The sequence below is a fragment of the Marmota flaviventris genome, chromosome 17 (assembly GCF_047511675.1).
Source record: "Marmota flaviventris isolate mMarFla1 chromosome 17, mMarFla1.hap1, whole genome shotgun sequence".
In the NCBI taxonomy this organism is placed as follows: Eukaryota; Metazoa; Chordata; class Mammalia; order Rodentia; family Sciuridae; genus Marmota; species Marmota flaviventris.
Window position 1 is genome coordinate 12,102,734 of NC_092514.1, and position 23,349 is coordinate 12,126,082.

Below are 23,349 nucleotides of genomic sequence, written 5' to 3' on the forward strand. Positions count from 1 at the left end.
TCAAAAATCTGACAAGTACATTTTTTTCTTTTGTTTGTGCTTTCAGTGTTACGTTCAAGAAATCGTTGTCAAATCCAAAGTCATGAAGGTTCCCCCTGCCTTTTTTTTCCCTTAAGTTATGATTTAAATTTTATACTTGATGGTCTTTGATCCATTTTCACTTAATTTTTATATATGGTATTAGCTAAAGTTTTGCTCTTCTTGCATGTTAGGGACACAGATTTTCTAGCATCATTTATTGAAAAGACTTTCCCCAGAAGGATCTTGATACCCTATTGAAAAATCACTTAACTGTACACAAGTGATTATATTTCTGGGTGCTCTGTTCCATTGGTCTGTATGTCTGTCTTTAATCAATGCCACACAATTGATTATTGTAGCTTTGTATAGTAAATTTTGAAATCAATAAATGTATCCTCCAACTTTGTTCTTCTGTTTTAATATTGTTTAGCTGTTTGGGGTCGTTTGAGGTTCCACATGAGTTTTAGATGGATTGTTTCTTTCTACAAAAATATCTTTGGGTTTGTAGTAGAGGTTGCATTGAATCTGTAGACTACTGGGTGGAATTGTCTTTTTTTCCTCTTTTTATTGTTGAGATGCTATCACTGCATCATCCAGGCTGGCCTTGAACTCCTGATGTCAAGCAATCCTCGTGCCTCAGCCTTGTAGTTGACACTATAGGCAGGTGACTAGTATTGTCATCTTAACATTAGGTCTTCCAGCCCATGAACATTCCATGTTTCATTTATTTGTCTTAACTTTTAGCAATATTTTGTGGGTTTTAGTGTATGATAAAACTTGATTGAGTGTATTCTTGAGCTATTTTATTAGCTTTAATACTATTGTAAGTGAAATTATTTTCTTAATTTCCTCTTTGGTTTGCTCATTGTTATTACATAGAAATAAAACTGGTTTTTGTGTGTTGGTTTTTGTAACCTGCAGTTTTGCTGAATTATTAGCTTTTTGTTTTTTTTAAATATTAGTTATAGATGAACACAGTGTCTTTATTTATTTTTATGTGGTGCTGAGGATTGAACTCAGTGCCTCACGTATGCAAGGCAAGCACTTTACCACTAAGCCCCAGCCCCAGCCCCTGAATTATTAGTTTTTATGGATTATTTCTTTGGGAAGGGGTAGACTCTTTAAGGTTTTCTGCATAAAATATTGTGTCATCTGGAAACAGATACTACTTTCTTTCCAATCTGAGTGCTTTTTCTTTTCATTCCTTGCCTGATTGCTTTGGCTAGACCTTGCAGTGTTGTGTTGAATAGCAGTAGTATAAAAGGTATTCTTGTCTTTTTCCTGGTCTTGGAGAAAAGCTTCAGGTTGTCACCACTGTCATTTCAGCTGTGTGTTCATGTGTCCTTTGTCATATTAAGGAACTGGCCTTCTCCTCCTAGTTAACTCATTGGTTTTATCTTGGAAGGGTATTGAATTTTGTCAGGTGCCTTTTTTGCATCAGTCTCTGATTATGGGGCAAGGGCTTAATGAATGCTTAATGGTTGCAGTTTTTGTTTGAGGTAATGAAAAAGGTTTGAAATATGTAGAGTAATAATAGGTTTACAACATTATGATCATAATTAATGTCACTGAATTGCACACTTCAAGAGGGTTAAAATGACAAATTTTGTATATATTTACCACAATTTAAAAAATGCTAACATACAAGAAAGTTATTGATATGGCCCTCCATATCCCTAGATCCCACATGAGCAGATTCAGCCAGCTGTTGATTGAAAATATTTTTGAAATATTATGTCATTGCTGACATCACTCCATAGTTGAACCTATGATGATTTTGTCTGTCCTGAGTATATACAGACTTTTTTCTTGTCATTATTCCTGAAACAATACAGTGTAACAACCATTTACATAGTATTTACATTGAATTGGGTGTGATTAAGTAATCTAGAGATAACTTTAAGTAAATGGGAGGGTATGTGTAGGTATATGCAAATGCCACACCCTTTTATGTAAGGAACTTGAGCACCCAGGGTTTTGGTATCCACAGGGGATTCTGGAATCAATTCTCTGTGGATATAGGTGCACTTTAAATGGATTCTATGGTATATAAATGATATTTCACTAAAAAAGGAATAGGCCATGTGACCAAATTCCCACAGGCCTGAGGGGCTGAAAATTGTGCAAATGATAGGAAATTGAAGGCTTTTTGATTTCTGTTTTGGTACTGGGGATTGAACTCAGAGATTCTTTACTACTGAGCTACATCCCCAGTCCTTTTTATTTTGCTAAGTTGCCAAGGCTGGCCTTGAACCCATGATCCTTCAACCTCAGCCTCCTGAGTCTCTGGGATTACAGGCATACCCAGTGGAAGATGGAAGGCTTTAATTCAGAACTTTTTAGTATTTGAAAATGAGTGCTATTTTCTCCCAAAGATTATTCTTAATAGTGTAACATGATCAAAAAGCTATGGAGCATATTAAAAGGTTATGTAAGGGTCCGGCGAACGTCGGAGAAAGAGACCACCAAGAGGCCGACTCATGCAACCGCAAAAGGGGGTTTATTGAAGAATCCAGCGCACTGGGGCTCCGTGCTCACTCAACAAGGGAGAGCGGCCCAGAGCCCCGAGCAGGGGTTGAGCAGTGCTTAAGTACACTTTTTGGGGAGGACGGGGGCTTTGCATACATCAGAGCAAATCATCATGAGGCGCGGGAAAATCAAACAATTCTTAAACGTGATTAGTACATTCATTGGCGGGAACAGGTCGGGCGGGAGTGATAGGTCAATCCTAAGAAGGGGGGTACATTCAAACTGATTGGTTTGGGCCCTGAGATGCCTACGTGCCAAGCTGCACAGGGTCCTAGGTTATTAAACAACTAGATGGTCAGGGGGAATATTTACTGGGCAGTCCCGGGAATTGTCCTAACAGCTACAGGAATTTCAGGTTTTGGGTGTAGCATAGGAACTTAACAATACCTGGTCCTTGACATTTTAACTCAGGCTTTGCAGCTTAGAAACTTTACAATACCCGTTTTTTTAACACTTTAACTTCTATTTCTTTTACTCTTACAGTTGAAAGACAGTTGCTGGATGAAATGTGCTTTTACTTGTGTGCCTCATTGAGTTCAGACAGTTCAGTGACCAGGTACAAAGTTGAGCCCAGTGTTCTGTCACCTTACAGGGTTAGCAACATTATTGCCTGTCCACAGATGGATCCTTAGGTTGAAGCAGACCCTGTGCTGTGCCGGTGCCTTGCTGGGAAAAAATAGATGCCCTGCTGAGCCAGTGGTAACATGGGCTGAGTAAGGAGGATGAAGGAACTTGTTCAGGTTACAGGACTGAGATAGGGCAGTGCCAGCATTGGAGTCCTGACTTGCCAGACTGCAAAGCCTGTATGCTTTCTTTAGCAAAAACTTCCTTGTCCCCTCCTGCCCTACTCTTTCCTTTCCCTTCTCCCTGGCTAAAGGGGGAAACCTGTTTGGTGTGCTTGTGATGCCTAGATTATTGTCCTCCTCAGATGGCCGCACATGAGAGAACTAGTGGGGTTGGTTGCTGTTCCTTGAGAGATGGCCTGGAGCATGGGAACTCCTGCAGGAGTTCAGGGACAGAGGAGGGGACACTCAGAACACTACCTCCTGTCCATTATACTCTCTCACCTCCAATTCCCGCAGCGTCTCATCTGCTGTCTTGAGGATTTGACTGTTCAGAATATTTCTTGTAAATGGAATCATAAGTATGTGACCTTTCGTATCTGACTTCTGTTTCCAGTGTATTTTCAGAACTCATCCAAGTTGTAGTATGTGTTGGTATTTCACTCCTTTGTATAGCTGAATAATACTCCATTGTGTATATGCCACATTTCTCCATTTATCTGTTGATGGACATTTGGATCGTTCTCACCTTTGGGCTCCTATTGAATAAATACTGCCACGAACGTATGTGTAATTGTAGGTGAACATATGTTTTCATTTTTCTTTGATATAAACCTAGAAATGCAACAGCTGAGTCATTTGTTAATTTTATGTTTTGACTTTTGCTAAACTACCAAACTTTTCTGTGGTGTCTGCATCATTTTATCCTCCCACAAGCAATGTATGAGGGTTCTAGTTTCCCTGCCTCCTCACCAGCCGACACAATGTATGAGCATCTAGTTTCTCTGCATCCTCACCAGCCAACACTTTCACCCTTTTCTTTTTAAAAATAGCTTTCAGAGTGGATATGAAGTCATATCTCCGTGACTTTGATTAACATTTTCTTTTCTTTTTTCTTTTTCTTTTGCAGTACTGGGGACTGAACCCAGGGGCCTGGGCTTGCAAGGCAAGCATTCTTCCCCAGCCTCATGATTTTTTTAGCACCTTAATTTCATTTATTTATTTATTTTTGGTGCTGAGGATCAAACCCAGTGCGTCGCACATGCAAGGCAATTGCTCTACCGCTGAGCCCCAGCCCCTGCCCCCAGTTTGCATTTTCTTAATCACCAATGTTGATGAACATTTTTTTATGCACCTTTTGGGTCATTTTTGTATATTTGAAGAAATACCAGTTTGAGTCCATTTGCCCATATTCTAATGGGATTCTTTTTGTTCCTAATATTATGATGTGTGTAACTTTCTATTCTGGATGGATGTATGATTCACAAGTATTTTCTCCCATTTTTTACGTTGTCTTTTTCACTTTCTTGGTGATGGTTTTTGATTTAAAGTTAACTTTTTTTTTTTGCTTGCTTCTAGAGAGTGAACCCACTAAGCCACATTCCCCTCCCCTCCTTTTACATTTTATTTAGAAACAAGGTCTCAATGAGTTGCTTAGGGCCTCACTAAGTTGCTGAGGCTGGCTTTGAACTTATTGCCTTAGCCTCCTGAGCCACTGGGATTACAGGTGTATGACACCGTGCCTGGCAAAGTTTTAATCTTGATGAAGTCAATCTTTCCTATTTTTTCTTTCTTTTTTTGGTTGGGGAGGGTGTTACTGGAACTGAACCTGTACTGGAGATTGAATTCCGGGGGTGCTTGGCCACTGAGCTACATTCCCATCCCTTTTTGTTTTTTAATTTGAGACAGGGTCTTGCTATATAGCTTAAGGCCTCACTAAGTTAATAAGACTGGTCTCTAACTTGTGGTCCTCCTGCTTCAGCCTCCAAAATTGCTGGGATTATAGGTATGCACCCCTGCGCCTGGCACCTAGCTGACTTTATTTGACTTTAAGACATGGTCTCACTAAGCTGTTGAGGCTGGCCTCAGTGGAACCTGCTTCAGCACTCCTAGTGGTTGGGATTCCAGGTGTGCACCACCATGCCTGGCTATCCGTTTTTCTTCCGTTTTTGCTCATATTTTGCTGTCAAATCTAAGAATCCATGGCCAAATCCCAGGCCATAAAGATTCATCCCTGTGCTGTCTCCTGAGAGTTTTGTCTCATGTTTAGGTCTGTGGTCCATTTTGAGTTGATATTTGCATGTGGTGTACGGTAGGGATCCAGCCTCATTTGTGTGTGGACACCACACTGTCCTGGCACCATTTTCTCAAGAGACTCTGTTCTTACCTCAGATGGTAAGAACAGAGTCTCTTGAGATTGACCAGAGTATTAATCTGAGTCATGGTAACTTAAGACATTGAAGAAAGTTGGCCTTTCCTCCGGGTTCTGCATCCATGGATTTCACCAATTGCAATAGAAAATATTTGGGGTCAGGGAGGAGATTGTGCTTGTACTAAACACATACAGACTCCCCCCTGTTCTTAACAGTACAACCTAATAGTCGTTTACCTAGCATTACGTGGTGTTAGGTGTTATACGTAATGTAATGATGGTTTGGGGTACACAGGAGGATATGTGTAGGTTATATGTAAACACTGTACTCTATACATAAGGCACCTGAGCACCTGCAGATTTTAATATCCAGGGGTGTCTTGTAACTAATCTCCCACAGATGCTGACGGATCAGTGTATCACAAAATCTTTGTTTTATTAAGAGACATTAGTATTTATCATGTGATGTACTTAAGTTGTATGTCCTGATTTAATAATCACACAAACCTAAGAGATGTGCTGCTGTACTGTCACCATTTTACCAAAGAGGAAACTGAGGCTCAAAGAAGTGGAGTAATTTATGAAAGGTGCATAACTGGTAGTTGGCAGAGCGAGGATTAATCCAAGTTGTTCTAAATCTGTGCTTTTTATCCTCCTACCTTGTCCCATACATCTGATGGTGCTTGATGTACACCCATTTTTTTTTTTTTGGAGAGAGTGAGAGAGAATTTTTTAAATATTTATTTTTTAGTTTTTGGCAGACACAACATCTTTGTTTGTATGTGGTGCTGAGGATCGAACCCGGGCTGCACGCATGCCAGGCGAGCGCGCTACTGCTTGAGCCACATCCCCAGCCCCTACACCCATTTTTTTTTAAATTTTATTTTTTAGTTCTAACTGGACACAATACCTTTATTTCAATTTTTTATTTTTATGTGGTGCTGAGGATCGAACCCAGGGTCTTGCACGTGCAAGGCGAGCGCTCTACTGCTGAGCCACAACCCCAGCCCACCCCCCTTTTTAATTGTTGAATTCAGAAAGTATATTTCAGGTGCCCAAAGGACTTTGTCCATAGAATAAAGTAATTAAGAGCCCAGGTATTGGTCCTGTTTTCCAGATGGCGCAGTTGAGAAAGCATAAAAGATCCATGTCCAGGTGGGCGGGAGGCAGCTCTGGCTGAGAAGTCAGAGTTGTCTGATTAGAAACTCTCCCCTCTGTTCTTAGAAAAAGAGCAGTTAATAGCCTTTATCTGTGAAGTAACAGCACACATCGCTTGCTTTCTTTTTCATCATAGCACCAGGAATTCTCAGTGTAGTAAAGCATTTTTACCCTGTCAGGTGGCCAGGAATCCTTATGAATCTAAAATACTAGTTTTAAATGTCACACTTTGTCTAAGAAACTCGACTTGTATGCCTGAGTCCTGAAGCATTGCCTTCCATGTTAAATTGAATTTCCTTGGGCTGGGGTTGTGGCTCAGTGGCAGAGCACTTGCCTCGCACATGTGAGGCACTGGGTTCAATCCCAAGCACCACATAAAAATAAATAAACAAAATGAAGATATTGTTTTCTATCTATCACTAAAAAATTTGAAAAAAAAAATTGAATTTCCTTGTCTCCCTTCTTTCTCTGCAGCCATCGATCTCACGTATGGAGGTATCTATTGCTTCTTGTGTCAGGACTACATCTACGACAGAGACATGGAAATAATTGCCAAAGAGGAACAGCGGAAGGCTTGGAAGATGCAAGGTTGCGTTCTGCCTGAATTTACCTACTTGCTTTGTCTCTTAACCCTGTGGTCTCCTCAGGTCCGTCAAGGGCAAAACTTGGTCATAGAGAATACCCAGGACTGAGTGAAACGGATGCTGCAGTCTCTGTACTCAGGGACTGGAGGCATTTGAAAAAGGAATCATCTTGTATTCATGTTGGGGTGGCTTTAATGGGCAGTTTTGCAGGAAATGTGGTGTATTCATAGACCCCCATCAAAGGCGAGCCGGTCACCCATCTGTGTGGTAGGGTGTTAGAAAACCCTGATATCAGGGCTGCCGCTCTTTCAAATACAGCCTGATAACGAGTATAGAACCCCACAACTTTTGTTTATAAACACACTTGAAAATTGAGCGAACAGCACTTGGAACTGTCTTTCATCTCCTTAGGTGCTGGAGAGAAGTTTTCAACTTGGGAACCAACCAAACGGGAGCTGGAACTGCTGAAACACAATCCTAAAAGGAGGAAGATCACCTCTAACTGCACCATAGGTGGGTAGAGGGCATCTTGCAGAGCAGTCTGTTTCCACTCCTAGGCTCATAATGCAGCAGGAGTCTGTTTAATTCCTGCTTAACTGCATGTCATTGGTTGGCCTGCTCAGCATCCAGGTCACAAGCACCCTGCTCTCTACAGGGATTGCCATGGGCTTGGGGTGCAGAGGAATGAGTGGAGATGGTTCCTGCCCTGTGACCTTTAGAGTTTGCATGTCTTAAGGAACCCAAGTGTTTTTTGGCCAGGTTAATCTTCAGTGATAGAAGTGATGTGGCTATGCGAGGGTGTTTGGTAAGTATTGTAAGAAGTGAGAAATGCATTTTATAACATTTTAAAAGCAATTTGTTTTGTTGGAGGCTCTTTTCCAACCTGTATTTTTATCGAAAACACAATTGGGCAGTGGTTTTAAAAACATAACGGCCAAAGAGAAAGAAGGGATGTTGGTAGTGGATATTCCTCAACACAGTTCATATAAAAATGGTCTAAAAATTAGGAAAATATTACATTTCTTCTTGCTCCTTTCTTCTTGAGTGAACTAATAAAGGAAGGTGATCATGCAGACCAAAAGGAAGCCCCCAGCACGTGGCAGTACACTACCCGTAGTTCAGTGCACAAGTAACTCCCGATGTCTCTGGTTTCATTCTCAGGTCTGCGGGGGCTGATCAACCTTGGGAACACGTGCTTCATGAACTGCATCGTCCAGGCTCTGACCCACACACCACTCCTGCGCGACTTCTTTCTGTCTGACAGACACCGGTGTGAGATGCAGAGCCCCAGCTCCTGTCTGGTCTGTGAGATGTCCTCACTCTTCCAGGAGGTGAGTGCTACCAACTGTGCTGTGGAATATTTTACAACTGCTTTCTTTTGCCTTAAAAAAGGGATTGGCCATGATAAATTTCCAGAACTTTATGTAGTGAATAAATTTTTGATATGTGCTTTAACTATGGAAGACAGTTTTTCCAAAAGAGATTGTTAGATGAGAGGCTGTGGGCATGGCCTTTGGAGACACACTGCTGACCCAGGATGAGAAAAGGAGCCCTTGCAAGGGTTGTGGCAGAGTCAGCTGGTGGAACACATTCATCTCTGTAAACACTGGCAGTTCACTCTTAAATCCTGTTGTCGGTCACACTGGATCTCGGGAAGGCCAGTAGATGTGCTGGCCTCTTTCCTGTTTCATTCTCGAGGGAAGTGGGTCTCCTCTGTTGCTCTCACTGCCAGGCGTGCTTCATCAGAGGCCTCTTCTCTTGTGAGCCTCTGCCCTGCGTGGGTGGCTCTGTTCCCTTGATCTGACTGTGGCTGCACTCAGTGTGTCCATCCATGTCTGTGTCTGACTAGAGAGAGGGTGCAGGATGGAACTCTGGACACAGGGTCCAGACACGTCTGGGCTGAGGCCTCAGGACCTACCAGCTTAGTGCTTCCGACTGGGTTCTTAGAGCTCAGGTCACTCATTTACTCCAGTGTAAAAATGGGGACGCTGCCTGCCCTATAGGCCTCTAGGAAGACCAGTCGGCAGGCCCAGCCTCCCCTGCTTTTATCAGTCATCTTGCTATTTTGTCAGAACGTGGCCATACCCACTGGCTCACGTACTGTTGGTGGCTGCTTGGGCCACAGCCTCAGAGTTGAGTAGTTGGATAGAGACCATGTGGCCTGTAGCTGAAGTTACTCTCTTTTGGGCTTTTTTCAGAAACAGTTTGCCAGTCTCTATCCTAGCAGAAGCCATTTTTCCTATCCAGGTCTAACTAGGCTTGACCCTGCTTAGTTTTTGAGATTGGGCAAGATCAGTGCATTCAGAGTGGTATAGCCATAGACCTAGCCTAACCCATTTCTGACTCCTACAACATACTGGTAACTGTGGGGATTGTATTACTGAACAGACTGAAATTGTTGGAGACCAGAATACCTGAAATGATTGGGACGCAAAGTGTGTCAGGTCTCAGGGTGTTTTGTATTGTATTTGATAGACCTTACTAATTGATCATCACTAACAGAAATCCAAAATGCTCCAAAATACACCATGCACTCTCAAGGTTTGGCTTACAAAGCCTTCTGGATTTCAGATTTTCAGTTTTAGGGATGCTAACCCAGTATTAGCATCTCTTTCTTATAGTGGCTGTCCACCTCTCAGCGTCTTACAAGTGTAAGACTTGAAGCCTGTGGAGGAGTTGAGCATCTTGTTTCCTTGTCCACTTTACGTTGCTGCTAGGTGAACAACTGCCATTTACTGTCAAGCAAAGGAATCTCATGAGTGTGTGAATTCTTCTAAATCCAAAAGAACAAAGCTAACTTTGAGATTCTTGATTTACTTATTTTTTTGTGGTGCTGGGGGTAGAACCCAGTGCCCTGTGCATGCTAGGCAAGCATTACCACTGAACTCCACCCCCAGCCTATCATTAATAATAGTATATTGGTTACCGTGTCATTTTGTTCAGAATTATGAATCTATTCTATTCTAAATAAAGTTCATGTTAGGTCAGATGGTAAGATCTGAAATGTTCATGTCAGTGGGGACCCTGACCTGAGGTTTGCCTGGTGCTTTGTATGAGGTGACATTGGGCATATTAAGTCCTCTTTTTTTTTTTTTGGACTGGTGATTGAACCCAAGAGTGCTTTACCACTGAGTTATATCCCCAGCCCTTTTTATTTTTTTTATTTTGAGAAAAGGCCTTGCTAAGTTGCTTAGGGTCTCTCCAAGTTGCTGAGGCTGGCCTCAGAGTTGCAATCCTCCTGCCTCAGCTTCCCAAGTCATGGGGATTATAGGTGTGTGTCCTGTCCTCAAGAGGTCAAGGTATTTTTATTTTCATTTGCTTTCATTAGCAAGTTACAATTCATCATGTGGGTTTATCTTTAAAAATTAGGTGGTGGGAGGGAGAAAATCCTATGCAGACTCCAAAAGCCCAGAAAGTCCAAATAAAAATAAAATTCAGCTTTAAAGAAAGAGAGATGGTTTTGTCAAACCAGACAGTGCCCTTCCTGGGCAGCTGTTCAGCACTTCCATGGTGTCACATGCTCAGGTCCAGTGTGCTCCCACAGCCCCCCTTTTCTTCTCCCTGAGCAGTTCTACTCTGGGCACCGGTCCCCTCACATCCCCTACAAGCTGCTGCACCTGGTGTGGACCCACGCACGCCACCTGGCCGGCTACGAGCAGCAGGACGCGCACGAGTTCCTCATCGCGGCCCTGGACGTCCTTCACCGGCACTGCAAAGGTGGGCCGTTCTGCCCCCTCTGTCCTGGCGCCTTCCTCAGGTTATGACGGGGGTTTCCCTCTGAAAGGGAGCAAAGAGGGGAAGTGTGCATGCACGTCCAAAACTGGGGGACATTGCCGAGAACCCCCACTATTGTTGCATAGACCGTATATGATCATATTTTCCTAAGGAGGTTCCTTATAGTTTATTTTTAAGAGGAGAAAGTAGTTTCACGTGTCCTTTGGCAGCCGCATGGTAGGGATCCCCTGTGACCCATCATCACCAACAGTGAAAGCTCGGAGGCCTCGGCATGTTGTGGCTGCTCTGTGGCTCCTCTGAGTTGTCATGTCTGAGGCTTCTGAATGTGACTGATGGTCAGAACTATCCTCCCTTGGGGAGACCACAAACGATTGCTGCTCTGAAATAGAGCACTGGGATCAGGGGACCAAGCCTGTTCACCTGCTGGTGCGTCCCTGATTTTGATTGCAGTCCTCTTTTGATTCTGAGGCTTTTTATTTTAAGCTCTTTCTTGGGATTTTAATGGAACATGGCTTCTTCCTTAACGTAGTCCCACAGCCTGCCTGGGAGCACGGTCCCCCTTCGCGGGTTCTTGGATATGGGTGGGATTTGATGGTTGAGGTGGGGAGGAGGCACGGTGTCTCCTAGGGTAGGAAGTTGAGATTCAGGTGGAGTGGTGGGTAGCTCGAAGCATGATTGGGTCCCTTCCTTTTTTTCCTCGTGGAGTTCCTGGTTCTGGTAGAGTTCCCAGTTCCAAGGGCTTGCGGGTTGCCATGAAGCTTGGACGTGGGTTGTTGGCGTCTTACATTGCTGGTGTCTAGTGCAGTAGGTCTGAGGGAGGGTGATGCTGTGGCTGCAGGTTCAGATCTCACCTCTGAAGGCACTGCTGCAGTAAGAAGAGACCTGGTTCCCATCGGGTTCCCTGGGATCTGGGCTAGTTCAGCTAAATGTAGGTGGTACCTGCCCAGCTCATTTTCTCTTGAATTGGTATCTTTTAAAGAACCTGGCTTTCCTAGTGCCGTTCAGTCTTTTGAGGCTATGCTCGGGATGGTGGCCCTTGCACCAGTGCCCTGTAGAGCCTATGGCACCAGCTCAGAGCCCCAACGCTTGACATGAGATGGCTTGTTTGAATCAGCTCTCATGCTTTGGGTTCTGTTTTGTTGGTACTTAAAATTTTTTTCCTCTTAAAACATATGTGCTTTTAATACTTGCCCTGAGAACCAGATGAAAGTTGCTGAATAGCTTAGATTATATTGGATTTTCTTGAATGATGTGTGTCATACATACAGAAAGAGCCACCATGAAAGATTATTAAATTAAAGATTATTACTATAAGCATCTTATGAAGGTAATTAAGAACCTCCATAAGCAGGAGAAATCTGTACTGAAAATTGTTTGAAAATGCATTGCTGTTAAAATGTTTGTAGAACAAAAAACCGTGAAACGACTGTTGCCCGCTCCTGGAAAGAAATGTCAGCTCTTTTCATTAAAAACAAAGTCATGGACTCGGGGTGTGGCTCGTGTGTAGTGCTTGCCTGACAAGTGCAAAGCTCTGGGTTCCATCCCCAGCACTGCAAAACAAACAAACCAAAAAAATGCAGTTATCAGAGACTTGGCACAGGTTGTGGGTCCTGGATGTGCTTGGTTGTGTTGTTCATGAGTTGTCAGCTCTGGGGCATCTTCAGCTCATCTTTCATTACATCTTCCTGTACGCACTTTCCATACCTTGTAACATTCTGCCTTGTGAATTCGAGGTTCTTTTGGGCAGTGTTTTCCTCTAATCTTAAATCTGGATGATTGCTCTCAAAAGAGTGGACATTCTTCATTCTGTAATAATTCTGTTTTTTTGATACATAATGTATATGTAAATGGCTACATCATCATCCCCCTTTTAGCTGAATGAAGTTACAATGTATATTTTAAATATATATTGTACTCTGCTCTTGAAGTTGTATATCTGCTTATCTAAGTAGAGTGTGGATGGAACCCAGGGAGGACCTGGGAGTCAGGAAGTGTGGAGCTGATGAGGAACGGTGGGTTGGGGCTGCTGCAACACATCTTGAGGGAGGCACGGTCTGGTTGAGGGAGGAGAAAGGTGTTTCTCTGGTATGTCTGGTCCAGATCATTATTATTGGGCTTTCTCTCTGGGAAAATATTTATTCAATTATTCTGCATATGAAAAACAGAATCGATAATCCTACCAAGCTGTTAGGTGTTAGGACACTTCATTGCCAAGACAGATGCTAAGGAGAGAACAAAGAGTATTAGCATCTAGGTGCTTGGATCTCTCATGAGATTAAAACCATGATGTGCCCCTTTGTCAAGTCTCCGTTGGAATCACAGGTGTCTTTACCCACCTTTTAAAGTGTCAGTATCCTGGTTTCCTCCTTCCTTTTCTGGGTGGGTGAGGGAACGTGCTGTCTGCTGTCCTGGAGGTGCACAGATGTGATGACAAAGCTGTGCTCTGTCCCCAGGTGATGACAATGGGAAGAAGGCCAACAACCCCAATCACTGCAACTGCATCATCGACCAGATCTTCACAGGCGGGCTGCAGTCTGATGTCACGTGCCAGGTCTGCCAGTAAGTGCAGCCCTCAGCCAGACACAATCCGCTGCAGCATCAGGACCTGGGTGGGCCACACCGACATCTTAGCACAAGCCCCAGTCAGCAGAACTGTTGTGCTGGGGAGTTTTTTAAGTGAACCCTTAATGCTAAAGTGGAATCAGCATCACTTGTTACACTGAGTCCTGAAGTGTAAGGGAGAAACCTGTCAGGCCAGGGTCCTCATGAACATGTGGCCCTCAGTGTTGGGGTTTTCTTCGTGTTCAATCCAGCAGGGTGTTCTTGGGAGTTATCCTTCACATTTCTTTGACATCTGAAACCAAATAAAACAGCTGCCTTTAGGAAGGGCTCGCTCACCTCTGGCAGACTCTTGACATCTGTAATCTTGGTGGGTTATCTAATTATTCCATCACGGTTCCTGTTTCCATCTGCTCCCGGGTGGTGACTTTCATTCTTGCCAGGTGCAGTCACCACTTAGCACTTCAGGCCTCAGAACATGGACAAGCATCACTTGGCAGTGAAATCAGAGGACCTTGCATTCCCCCTCAGTGCACATGCATGTTTTTATTCTAGTTTAGTTTTTTAAAGCCCTGGTCACAATCTACTAAGGTTGTTGAGAGCCCACAGTGGATTGTCACCCACAGTCCATATGGGGTCCTGGAAAAAGGTCCCTGCTGCTTGATGTTGCAGATACAGTTTTCTTTTACGTAGCAGAGGTTGTTTGGGCCTTGGCTGTGAGCATTGTAGAGTTTCTCACAGACCCTTACCTACCAAGTTCTGTTAGCAAGGGGTTGTTTCAGATTTAGATTCTGTTTAAATATCTTGGGCAAATATCCCACTCTGAAGAGTTTCCCGTTTTTAATACTGTGAATTAAATCTCCAAGGAGGAGCTGGCCTTGCCAAATCCAGTGATTTACATTCTGCAGAGTCTGCTCAGCTTGGTCAGTGTACATTCAGTGTGATGTGGGGTGGGGGGATCTCTGTGATCCCCCTGGGCAGCAATAACCAGTTTCTGGGTATTGGTGCTACTCCAGTTCCCACATGCAGCTGAGGTATACCTAGGGATTCAGAGCCTCTGAACCTAGGGCTTGGGAAATTTACTCTTCTTAAAATCCCTAAATGAAGGTGGTGCTCTCCCAAATTTTGACATTAAGGGGCAGCCCTTGCATTACTGGATTTATATTCATCCTTACCTTGGGCCACCCAGGACACACAGGTTCAAGTACTCCTGCTTGAGCACCCACCCTCAGGCGTTCTTGGAACAAAAGGGCTGTGTTGGTATGTCCCCAAAGAAAGCACAGAAGCTGCCTAAGGCTGGCACAGAAGCGGCGATGGCCCTCAGCCCTCATGACGTGTTTCCACTTTCTGCAGTGGCGTCTCCACCACCATAGACCCCTTCTGGGACATCAGCTTGGATCTGCCTGGCTCCTCCACCCCGTTCTGGCCCCTGAGCCCAGGCAGCGAGGGCAGTGTGGTGAATGGGGAGAGCCACGCGTCGGGTACCACAACACTTACCGACTGCCTGCGGAGGTAAGGCAACCATGACATTTGGGCGGGGAAAACCTTGTCTCCCGTGTTTAGAAGTGGTAGCTGGTCAGGAGAAAGCTGTAAATTCAGGGCCAGACCAGGGTAGCATTTTCTCTCTGCTGCCCAGAGTATAGAATAGAGAGAATGTGCGTTAGCCTACAGATGGCTGCAGGTGCCCAGGAGCTCACACTGGTTGGCTCTTTTCAAATTTTTTAGTATTTCTGTCTTCTGCTTTGCAAGACTGCATGTCTGTATCACAGATCACCGACTTTCTCCTACTTCACCCCACTCGGTGAGTAGACTGTGTCACAGACCACCGACCTTTTCCCACTCACCCCAACCCAGTGAGTGAGCTGAGAGCAAAGAGCAGAACGTGATGCTCCCCACCTTTTGTGGCAGGCAACCTGCACCACAGTGTGGACTAAACACTGGTCCTACTTCCCACGTGTGTGGCCTGTCCTGCAAGTGGCTAGAACATCTGTGGTGTTTTGCACTTAACAGCCATTTTGAAGTTGTCCCTTCACTACTTCATTGGTTTAGACAGGTGATAAGACTTAGGATGCTCTTCAGAGGCTCTGCAGAGTTCCCTGTAAGGGAAGTATTCCTTAGAAGAGGGACAAGGTTTTATGATTTATCTTGCTGCATGTTTAAATTTTTTTAACTACATTGACTTTGTTGGATTGATAGGTCCAGATAGTAAATAGGGTATCAGATTGTGGAAAATAAACAACCAACAAAAAACATTTTCTAAGAGTCTTTATAATTTAACATAGTCATAAATTTCAGTAATATAAAAGTTTGGAGAAAAGATTATGGGAAAAAAAGTTTCACGTTTTTTTCATTGTGAAAATTATAAACCATAACTGTGAATTACTTCTCCTCAGATGGACATTTTATGCTTTAAATTTTTCTGTGGCAAGTCTTAACAGAAGTGATAAAATATTCTTTTGTTCTTCCTTTTCTGTCCCTCTTCTTTCCCTCCTTTTTTCCTTAAAAACTCCCCTTCTGCCCCTATACTGGGGATTGAACTCAGGGCCTTGCACGTGCTAGTAGGCAGGTGCTCTACCACTGAGCTACATACCCAGCTCTTTTTATTTTGAGACAGGAAGATGGCCAGGCTGGCTTGAACTTGATCCTCCTGCCTCAGCCTCTTGAGTTGCTGGGATTCCCGGTGTGCACCACCATGCCCAGCTAAAAACCTTTTAAAAATGTCTTGTAGATTTACCAGACCGGAGCACTTGGGAAGCAGTGCCAAGATCAAATGCAGTGGGTGCCATAGCTACCAGGAGTCCACCAAGCAGCTCACTATGAAGAAGCTGCCCATTGTGGCCTGCTTTCATCTCAAAGTGAGTTTTCCAGAAAACAGCCCAGTGGCAGCTTGAGGGCATTTTATAACTGGCCAGTCAGTAGGCATGCCAAAGGAGCAAGAGGGTGCGAGGCCTAATCCTGTGCTACCCTCTGTTGCACAGATTTGTGATGGTAACAGAAAGCAAGTGACTCTAGATAGGATGTGAGCAACTTGCAGTGTGTGTGTGTGTGTGTGTGTGTGTGTGTGTGTAGAAGTTTTATTACTTCCCAAATTCTCCCATCTCTCTCCCCTAGTTTGTTTTACTTAAAGCAATTATGATCTAGTCCAGGGTTGGCAGGCTTTTTCTGGAAAGGGCCAGAAATCAATATTTGGGACACTATATCAGATTTTGATGTTGCATATTCTTATTTCAACACACCTTCAAAATGCTAAAAGAAAGGTGCTAGCTCTGCAGCTGGATTTGGGTGCCCACATATAGTCCTAGAAATGCCTTTCATTTGATGGAGGGGACTGTTCATTTTTGTTGCTACAGGTTAGGATATTTGTCTTGTTTTCTGCACTTTGCTGTGTTTGTCATGAGGCCGCTTTCTTGTACCCCTGGTGTTTATCATGGAGCATGATCATCAAGGCTTGACTTGAACTTCATACATCAGATCTGTGTGGGTCAGCGTTGGGTTGTTGAATCTAACTGTAAGCACTAGATGTGACCCAAAGGCAATTCAGAAAGTAAAAGGGGACGCCCTGACAGCCCACGGGCCGCTGTCACTTAGTCTCCTTGCTGTTCCCTCTCCCTCCTCCATTTCTGTAGCGATTTGAGCACTCGGCCAAGCTGAGGCGGAAGATCACCACGTACGTGTCCTTCCCCCTGGAGCTGGACATGACACCCTTCATGGCCTCCAGGTAGGAGTCTCTGCGTCCTGTTGGGGTGGTTGTGCAGCATCCGCTTTCCAGGGTGAGGCATTTGTCACAAGTAATAAAAAGCTTACTTTTATATAAATGTAATTACTTATCCTGATCCTACCCAAGATCCACTTAAATGAGTTGTTTTTCCTTGGATAGTTTGTTTTGAATTTTTCTCTAGCAAGTCTTTATCAGCTTTCAAACTTGGAAATTCATCGAGGTGAGATATGAGGAGAAGGAACAGATTTTGAAGTGCTGTTAAACAGCTGAATTTTTTGATTGTGGATTCTGTTTTCTTTATTTTCAGATGTTTATATTATGGAACACTTAAAATTTAACCTTTAGATAAACCAAGCTGCTTACTGATGTATTTGTTTTCATCCACAGACTTGGTGGCTTGCAGTGACAGTGATTTATTTTCTCATAGTTCTAGAGGCCAGAAATCAGGGGGTTGGAGAGGGCCCACTTTTGAAAATCTGGCAGCGTCTGTTCCTCACCTTTTCTAGCTTCTGGTGGCTCCAGATCCTCTTGTGGCCACACCACTACCGGTTCCCTGGCCTTGGGGTCTACCCCTGAGTCTGATTTTCCTCGGATTCTCTCTCATAAAGACACTGGTCATTAGAGTTAGGGCCCACCCAGATAATCTAGGCTCAGCGTCCTTATTCACAAAGACCTTTATTTATAAACAAGGTCACACTCACAGGTTGTGAGGATTGGGAGGTGAACATTACTTTTTTAGGGTCTATAGTTCAGCTCATTGCACCATCTCAAGCAAATTTTTGTGGTTAGGTATCAACATCTTCCCGTGTCCTTTCTTTTGGTGGCCCTGTCACCGTGGTCCACAGGTTTCCATCCCAAATAAAATGAGTTTCTCAGAATGACAGCTCTGCATTGTCAGCCCACCCTGGGAAAACGAGTCAGCGTGACCTTGATTTCCCGTGTCGGGGAGGTGACACAGTGGTTGCTGCCTTTACCTGGGTCTCAGAGATCTCATTGCCTTCTGTTAGCCTTTGGTGGGTGAATGCCTTAAACAGAACTCGGGCCTTTTCGTTTCCAGGAGGCCCCCTCCCATTTTACCAAGGTTCTGGTGGAGGGGTAAGCAGTCTTTGATCTTTCTGAGGAAGCTGGTGATGGTCTAACTTACACTCCACCCGTGGGAGGATGGCTCGTCACAGACTCCTGGGGGCAGCAAAGGCCTGGGGGAATCTACTCGAGAGAGTGGGCCCTGCTCCCCACTGCAGCATGGACAGTCTCTGTTTAAAGCCTGTGACGTGCCCCCTCTTGCAGCTTTTGTGGAACCCTTCTCAGTGTTGGTGATTGTCAGAGCCTCCTGTCTCTTTGATGCTGAGTCTTGCTGCTCTTTGTTACAGTAAAGAAAGCAGGATGAACGGGCAGTACCAGCAGCCCACCGACAGCCTCAGCAATGACAACAAGTACGCGGTGGCTTGTGGGGATGTCCCAGGCGGGGTTGGCCGGGTGGGCACATGGGGAGCAGCACCAGCAGAAGTCCCTTTTCCTGTGGCCTCTGAATTGCTTCCTTGCTTGCTTCCCGTTACCTCTATTAGCAAAGGCTGTTTCCCGTGGGGGGCTGCCTCTGCCCAAGCTTCTGGCTTCCTTCAGGCCTAAGGGGCTCTGTTCTGCCGGCCATTAGTGCTGTAGAAAGGTGGCACAGGCAGAGTGGGTACCGCTGCCTCCGCCACTGATCCCCACTTCTGCTGAGTGTGGCTCTGGGGATTGGCTGCACCCCAGTGAGAGCTGGCAGGGCTGGAAGGCAGGCCCAGCTCCCTCCTGCTGCCGCTGGTGTTGTTAGGTCAGCTCAGTGGCCTTCTGGCCTGCCTGGGCTGGGAGTGCCCTCAGTCTTCCCCACTCCTGCTCCTACCAGGTACTCCCTGTTTGCTGTCGTTAACCACCAAGGGACCTTGGAGAGTGGCCACTACACCAGCTTCATCCGTCAGCACAAAGATCAGTGGTTCAAGTGTGATGATGCTATCATCACCAAGGCCAGCATCAAGGATGTGCTGGACAGCGAAGGGTACGTGGCTCCTGTGGGGGCTGGAGGAGGCCTCATGGTTGCAGCCGTATCCCATTCTGCCCCCTTGTCATTTGGGTCCAAAGCCACGTCTCTTTCTAGTGCCTCATGAGTGACTCTTGATGTTCACATTATTTCCTGAAATAATGAGAGCTTGTTCCAGGTAGGACACCACCTAGATGGGCGGTGGGAGAGGAGAATGTGTCACGTAACTCCCAGAGCACCCACGCTGTGATCCGGGACCATCAGTTCTTCATCAGTTCCTCTCTTCTCTCCTGGATTTGTTCCTTTGGGCACAGAAAACTTTTGCCCTTTCAGGGACTGAGGGGACCCCTCTCATTTACCTTGAGCTACCCTAGGTCCTTATTCCTGAATGGACAGCAGGATTCCTGGCCCAGGGGTGAGGCCAGCCTAGCTGCCAGGAAGTGGCAGGAAGTCCTTTGGGGATGAACATGGACTCAGAGCATCCGGGTAGCCCCCGCAGAGGTTTTCAGAGAAGGTCTGTGTGTTGTTGAAGTGCAACCTTGAGAGCATTGCAGGAGTCGGCTACCCCTGTCGTGGTGGTCATAGTGAGCAGTAGGCCCACCGTGAGGGCAGTGTCCTTCAGGGACAGAAGAGGCAGTGCCAGAGGACTGCAGGAGTTGGATGAGCTGTGGTAACTTCCTGGCAGGCAGCGGGTGGTTAGGCCACTTTGATGGGGACAGGGCAGTTCAGCAGGGGGACTCTTGTCCCTGAGGACTCAAAAACCAGAACCAACCAAGAAGTCAGACGCAGGCCACATGCACACGTGCTTGCTTGGCATGGGCTGTTGGATTTGAATGTCTTTGGAACTGGAATAAAGCCAGTATTCCTCTGCCTCCTCAGATACCTGCTGTTCTACCACAAACAGTTCCTGGAATACGAGTAGCCTCATCCACAGCTGGTCAGAGAAAAGGAGGGCGAGGAGTTGGCAAGCCTCACCAGAAGACCCCCAGCTTCCCCGACATCGCACCACCACGGCACCCCTCCTGTATAGATGAGCCTGCACACGTGATCCTTCTGCACCCGGGAGTCAGGTGTCAGAGTGGACGTGAACTGCCCTCCTGAGCATACGTCAGGACGCGTGCCCTGGATGGGAAAGGAGCCGAGGGAATCTGTCACTGGCGTCTCTCCTGTGCTCCTCAAAACTGGGAGATCTGGGGTTGGGGCATCCTCATGGCATGAAACTGCCTCTGCCTGGTGCTTCCTTTTGTCCTACCATGCACACAGTTTAAAAAGGTGCCTACCTGATGAAAATAATGGGTCCATCGCGTGTAGACCAAGGTGGAGGCAAGGGCAGAGGCCTGGGGCGGCGGCGGGCTGAGTGTGGGCTGGGAGCCCCATCCTCCCACTGTCTCCTGCAGCTGGAAGGCTGCCCCAGAGCCCAGGGCCTGGGGGCGCTGGTGCAGGTTCCAAGCACGTCTGCTCTGCAGGTAATTTAGTGTCAACTGCATGTGGAAGCGTCAGCCCAGATGTTCTCTCAGTTTTCTAGAAATAGACATTTTCTTATCCTCTTTCCCTTTTCTCTTTTTCCACGATGGTGAATTTCATAAATGTAATAATAGTAAAGTGAATGACTATCGAGTTTATAATGAAATCTAGATCATTTCTTTATTCTCAAGAGTGAGTCTTGCTTTTTAATTGGTGCTGTTTCTGCTGTGCCCTTTCCCTCCCCTCCTGGCCGCTCTCCCCCTTCCGTGGTTCGCAGCAGGCAGAGGCGGCGGAGGAGGACGGGGGACGGGGCTGCAGCTCAGATCTAGTGTCTTGATTTTGGAGTAAACGGAGCGTTGTCCCGTGGTGACATGGTCCCTTTCCCCCATTTTCCTCCTGATCTTTGGTCCTGCTGCCTGTGCGGGGCTGCGTGGTGGCTGGTGTGTTGGATCTGAAGCTGAGTGACCCTGCTGGAGGCCATGTGCCTCTCTGCACTTGCTGTGACTTCAGTTGGAGCAGGAATGAAATGCTTTTGTGATGAGGTTGTTTCGGAGCTGGTTGAGGAAGTTCCTTGTAAGATATCTTGCATGTATCTAGCTATTCAAACCCAAACTTAGATTGTTAGTCCATTTTTGAGAAATTACAACCTGGGGACCTGGGGACGGAAGCGTTGTTTGGATCTAGTTTGTGAATGGCCATCTCTCCGGCTCTGCCTGCCCGGGAGCGCTGTCTGCATGGACTGCAGGATCCTGGTGTTGGGGAGAAGGAAATGAGCAGTCTCAGGGCTAGGTAGAGTTTTCTCATAAAGAGCCGGCAGGTGAGAATCTGAGGCTTTGTGGGCTATAGGGTCTCTGCTATAGGTAATATGTGAACAGTGAGTTTGGCTGTGTTCCAGTAGTCCTTTATTTATGGGCCCTGAAATTTGAATTTTGTATAATTTACATGTGTCAAGAAAATAAATTTTTTTTAACTATTTGAAAATAAGAAAATTTCTCATAGTTGACAGGCCACACAAAGGCAGGCAGGGGACCTGAGCTGAGAAGCTGCTGCTTACTCAGAACCCAAGAAACCCAAACACCTGCCACGGGGTCGGCAGGTATGGCGAAGCCTCGCTGGTGCGGTTTGTGAACACTTCCCAGTTCATCTCTGTTGTGTTTCTGTGTTGAAAGAATATAAACTAAAGCATGTTTTTTAAATAAGCATTATTGGAAAGCATGGACGGGCCCCGATTCTCAGGCACAGCCCCAGGCGGCCTGTCTGTGTACTGTGCTGTGAAGATCTTCTCGGGAACAGATTTTTGTCTTTTAATCAGGAACAAATCTTTTGGAAAGGAGGCTGAACTGAAGGCAGCCTGCAGGCGTCTAAACGGGGAGCCTCAGCACCCTGACTTGCGGGGTGTCCAGACGCAAGTGTGAAGCCAGCAGGTGAGCTAGCTGGGCTTTCTGGCCCGTCACCTGTGGCTGGGCTGGGCCTTCGTCCTCCGTTGCCACACCCCTCCTGTCTCAGCTTGTGCCACTGCACTGGGACTGTAGAATGGGGAGAAAGATGGAGCTGTGCTCCTTTTTATAGGCACCATTTGAGACGTCCATATTCAGGTGGATTCTCTCCTTTACTGAGGCTTTGGCACTCTAAGCACTTAGCTCTGTCCGGCTGGGAGGCCCCTGGACACTCAGCTCGTGTTGGGCCTTGCCCTCGGCCAGGACCCTCAGCACTGGGTCCGTGTTTCTGCTCATGTGACTTGACTTTGTGAGGAGCAGCATATAGGGATCCCTTCTTTTAGCTCCCCGTCTGGCTCGTCGGTCAGGAGAACGGTTTTACCATTTCCCAGTTAACCACCCTGTGTAGGAAGGTGTTCAGATTGTCCCAAAGTGTGTCTTACCGTGGAGGGACTCGTTGGGTGACAACCTGATGCACGTTCATGACCCGTGTGCTAGGAAGAGTCTGCACCTCTGAGATGCTGGCTGTCATTTAGTGCTTCATGGTGAGACAGCTGGACTCGCCCTCTTCAGAAATCTGGAGGCAATGTTTTTGAGCTGTGTGGAGTGCTGGGGGCCTGGGTGGCCTGAGGGTGGTGTGGACAGCGTCCCTGTGCCTGGGACTCCTCAGCCAGGCAGCAGCCGGGGGCCGGGCCCGGGCTCTGCTCCCCTGGACCCCAGGATGGCCCCTGCGTGTCCCTGTTAGCAGCATCCCTGAGACATACCCGAGTGCTCTTGTGTTTTGGCTTGGTGTGTATGCTTTCACTTGTGTAAAATCGCAGTTCTTTTGACAATTCAAAGTGACTCGTTTCATTTACTATAACTTTAAAAACAAAAATTGTAAGAAAAAATTCCAATGATTGTGCTGTGGTTGGAGATTTTATTACCAAGATGTTTACACCTGCCCTTTCCCTGTCGTTTTGAGGGGCTGTTTGGCGCTCTGCTCCCTGATGGCTTGTAGTCTTTCCTATGTCATAATAAAGCTACGTTTTATTCTGCAGTCTGGCCCGTTCTTTCCTTGCTGATACAGGGTGGCCGGAAGTGTGAGCCTCGAGTGCGAGCAGCAGCTGGAGAAGTAGCCTGGCCCCGTAGTCGTGCTAGGCCTGGGAAGCCCTGTGCACCCTTCCTTGGCCCACCGCTGTTTGACCTCGTTTCTCC

At 46.0% G+C, this 23,349-nt stretch overlaps 1 protein-coding gene across 1 annotated transcript in view; it reads left to right on the forward strand.

Annotated features, from left to right (window-relative positions):
- Usp22 (ubiquitin specific peptidase 22) overlaps positions 1-23,191 on the forward strand; it is a 34,973-nt gene extending 11,782 nt beyond the window's left edge. The window contains exons 3-13 of the mRNA XM_027921446.2: positions 7,117-7,230; positions 7,638-7,739; positions 8,388-8,557; positions 10,796-10,943; positions 13,415-13,520; positions 14,874-15,032; positions 16,249-16,375; positions 17,147-17,238; positions 18,609-18,671; positions 19,121-19,270; positions 20,132-23,191. Of these exons, the coding sequence (XP_027777247.1) occupies positions 7,117-7,230; positions 7,638-7,739; positions 8,388-8,557; positions 10,796-10,943; positions 13,415-13,520; positions 14,874-15,032; positions 16,249-16,375; positions 17,147-17,238; positions 18,609-18,671; positions 19,121-19,270; positions 20,132-20,174 (1,274 nt within the window). The 3' untranslated portion in view covers positions 20,175-23,191. The remainder of the gene's footprint in view (positions 1-7,116; positions 7,231-7,637; positions 7,740-8,387; positions 8,558-10,795; positions 10,944-13,414; positions 13,521-14,873; positions 15,033-16,248; positions 16,376-17,146; positions 17,239-18,608; positions 18,672-19,120; positions 19,271-20,131) is intronic.
- Positions 23,192-23,349: the final 158 nt, after the last annotated feature.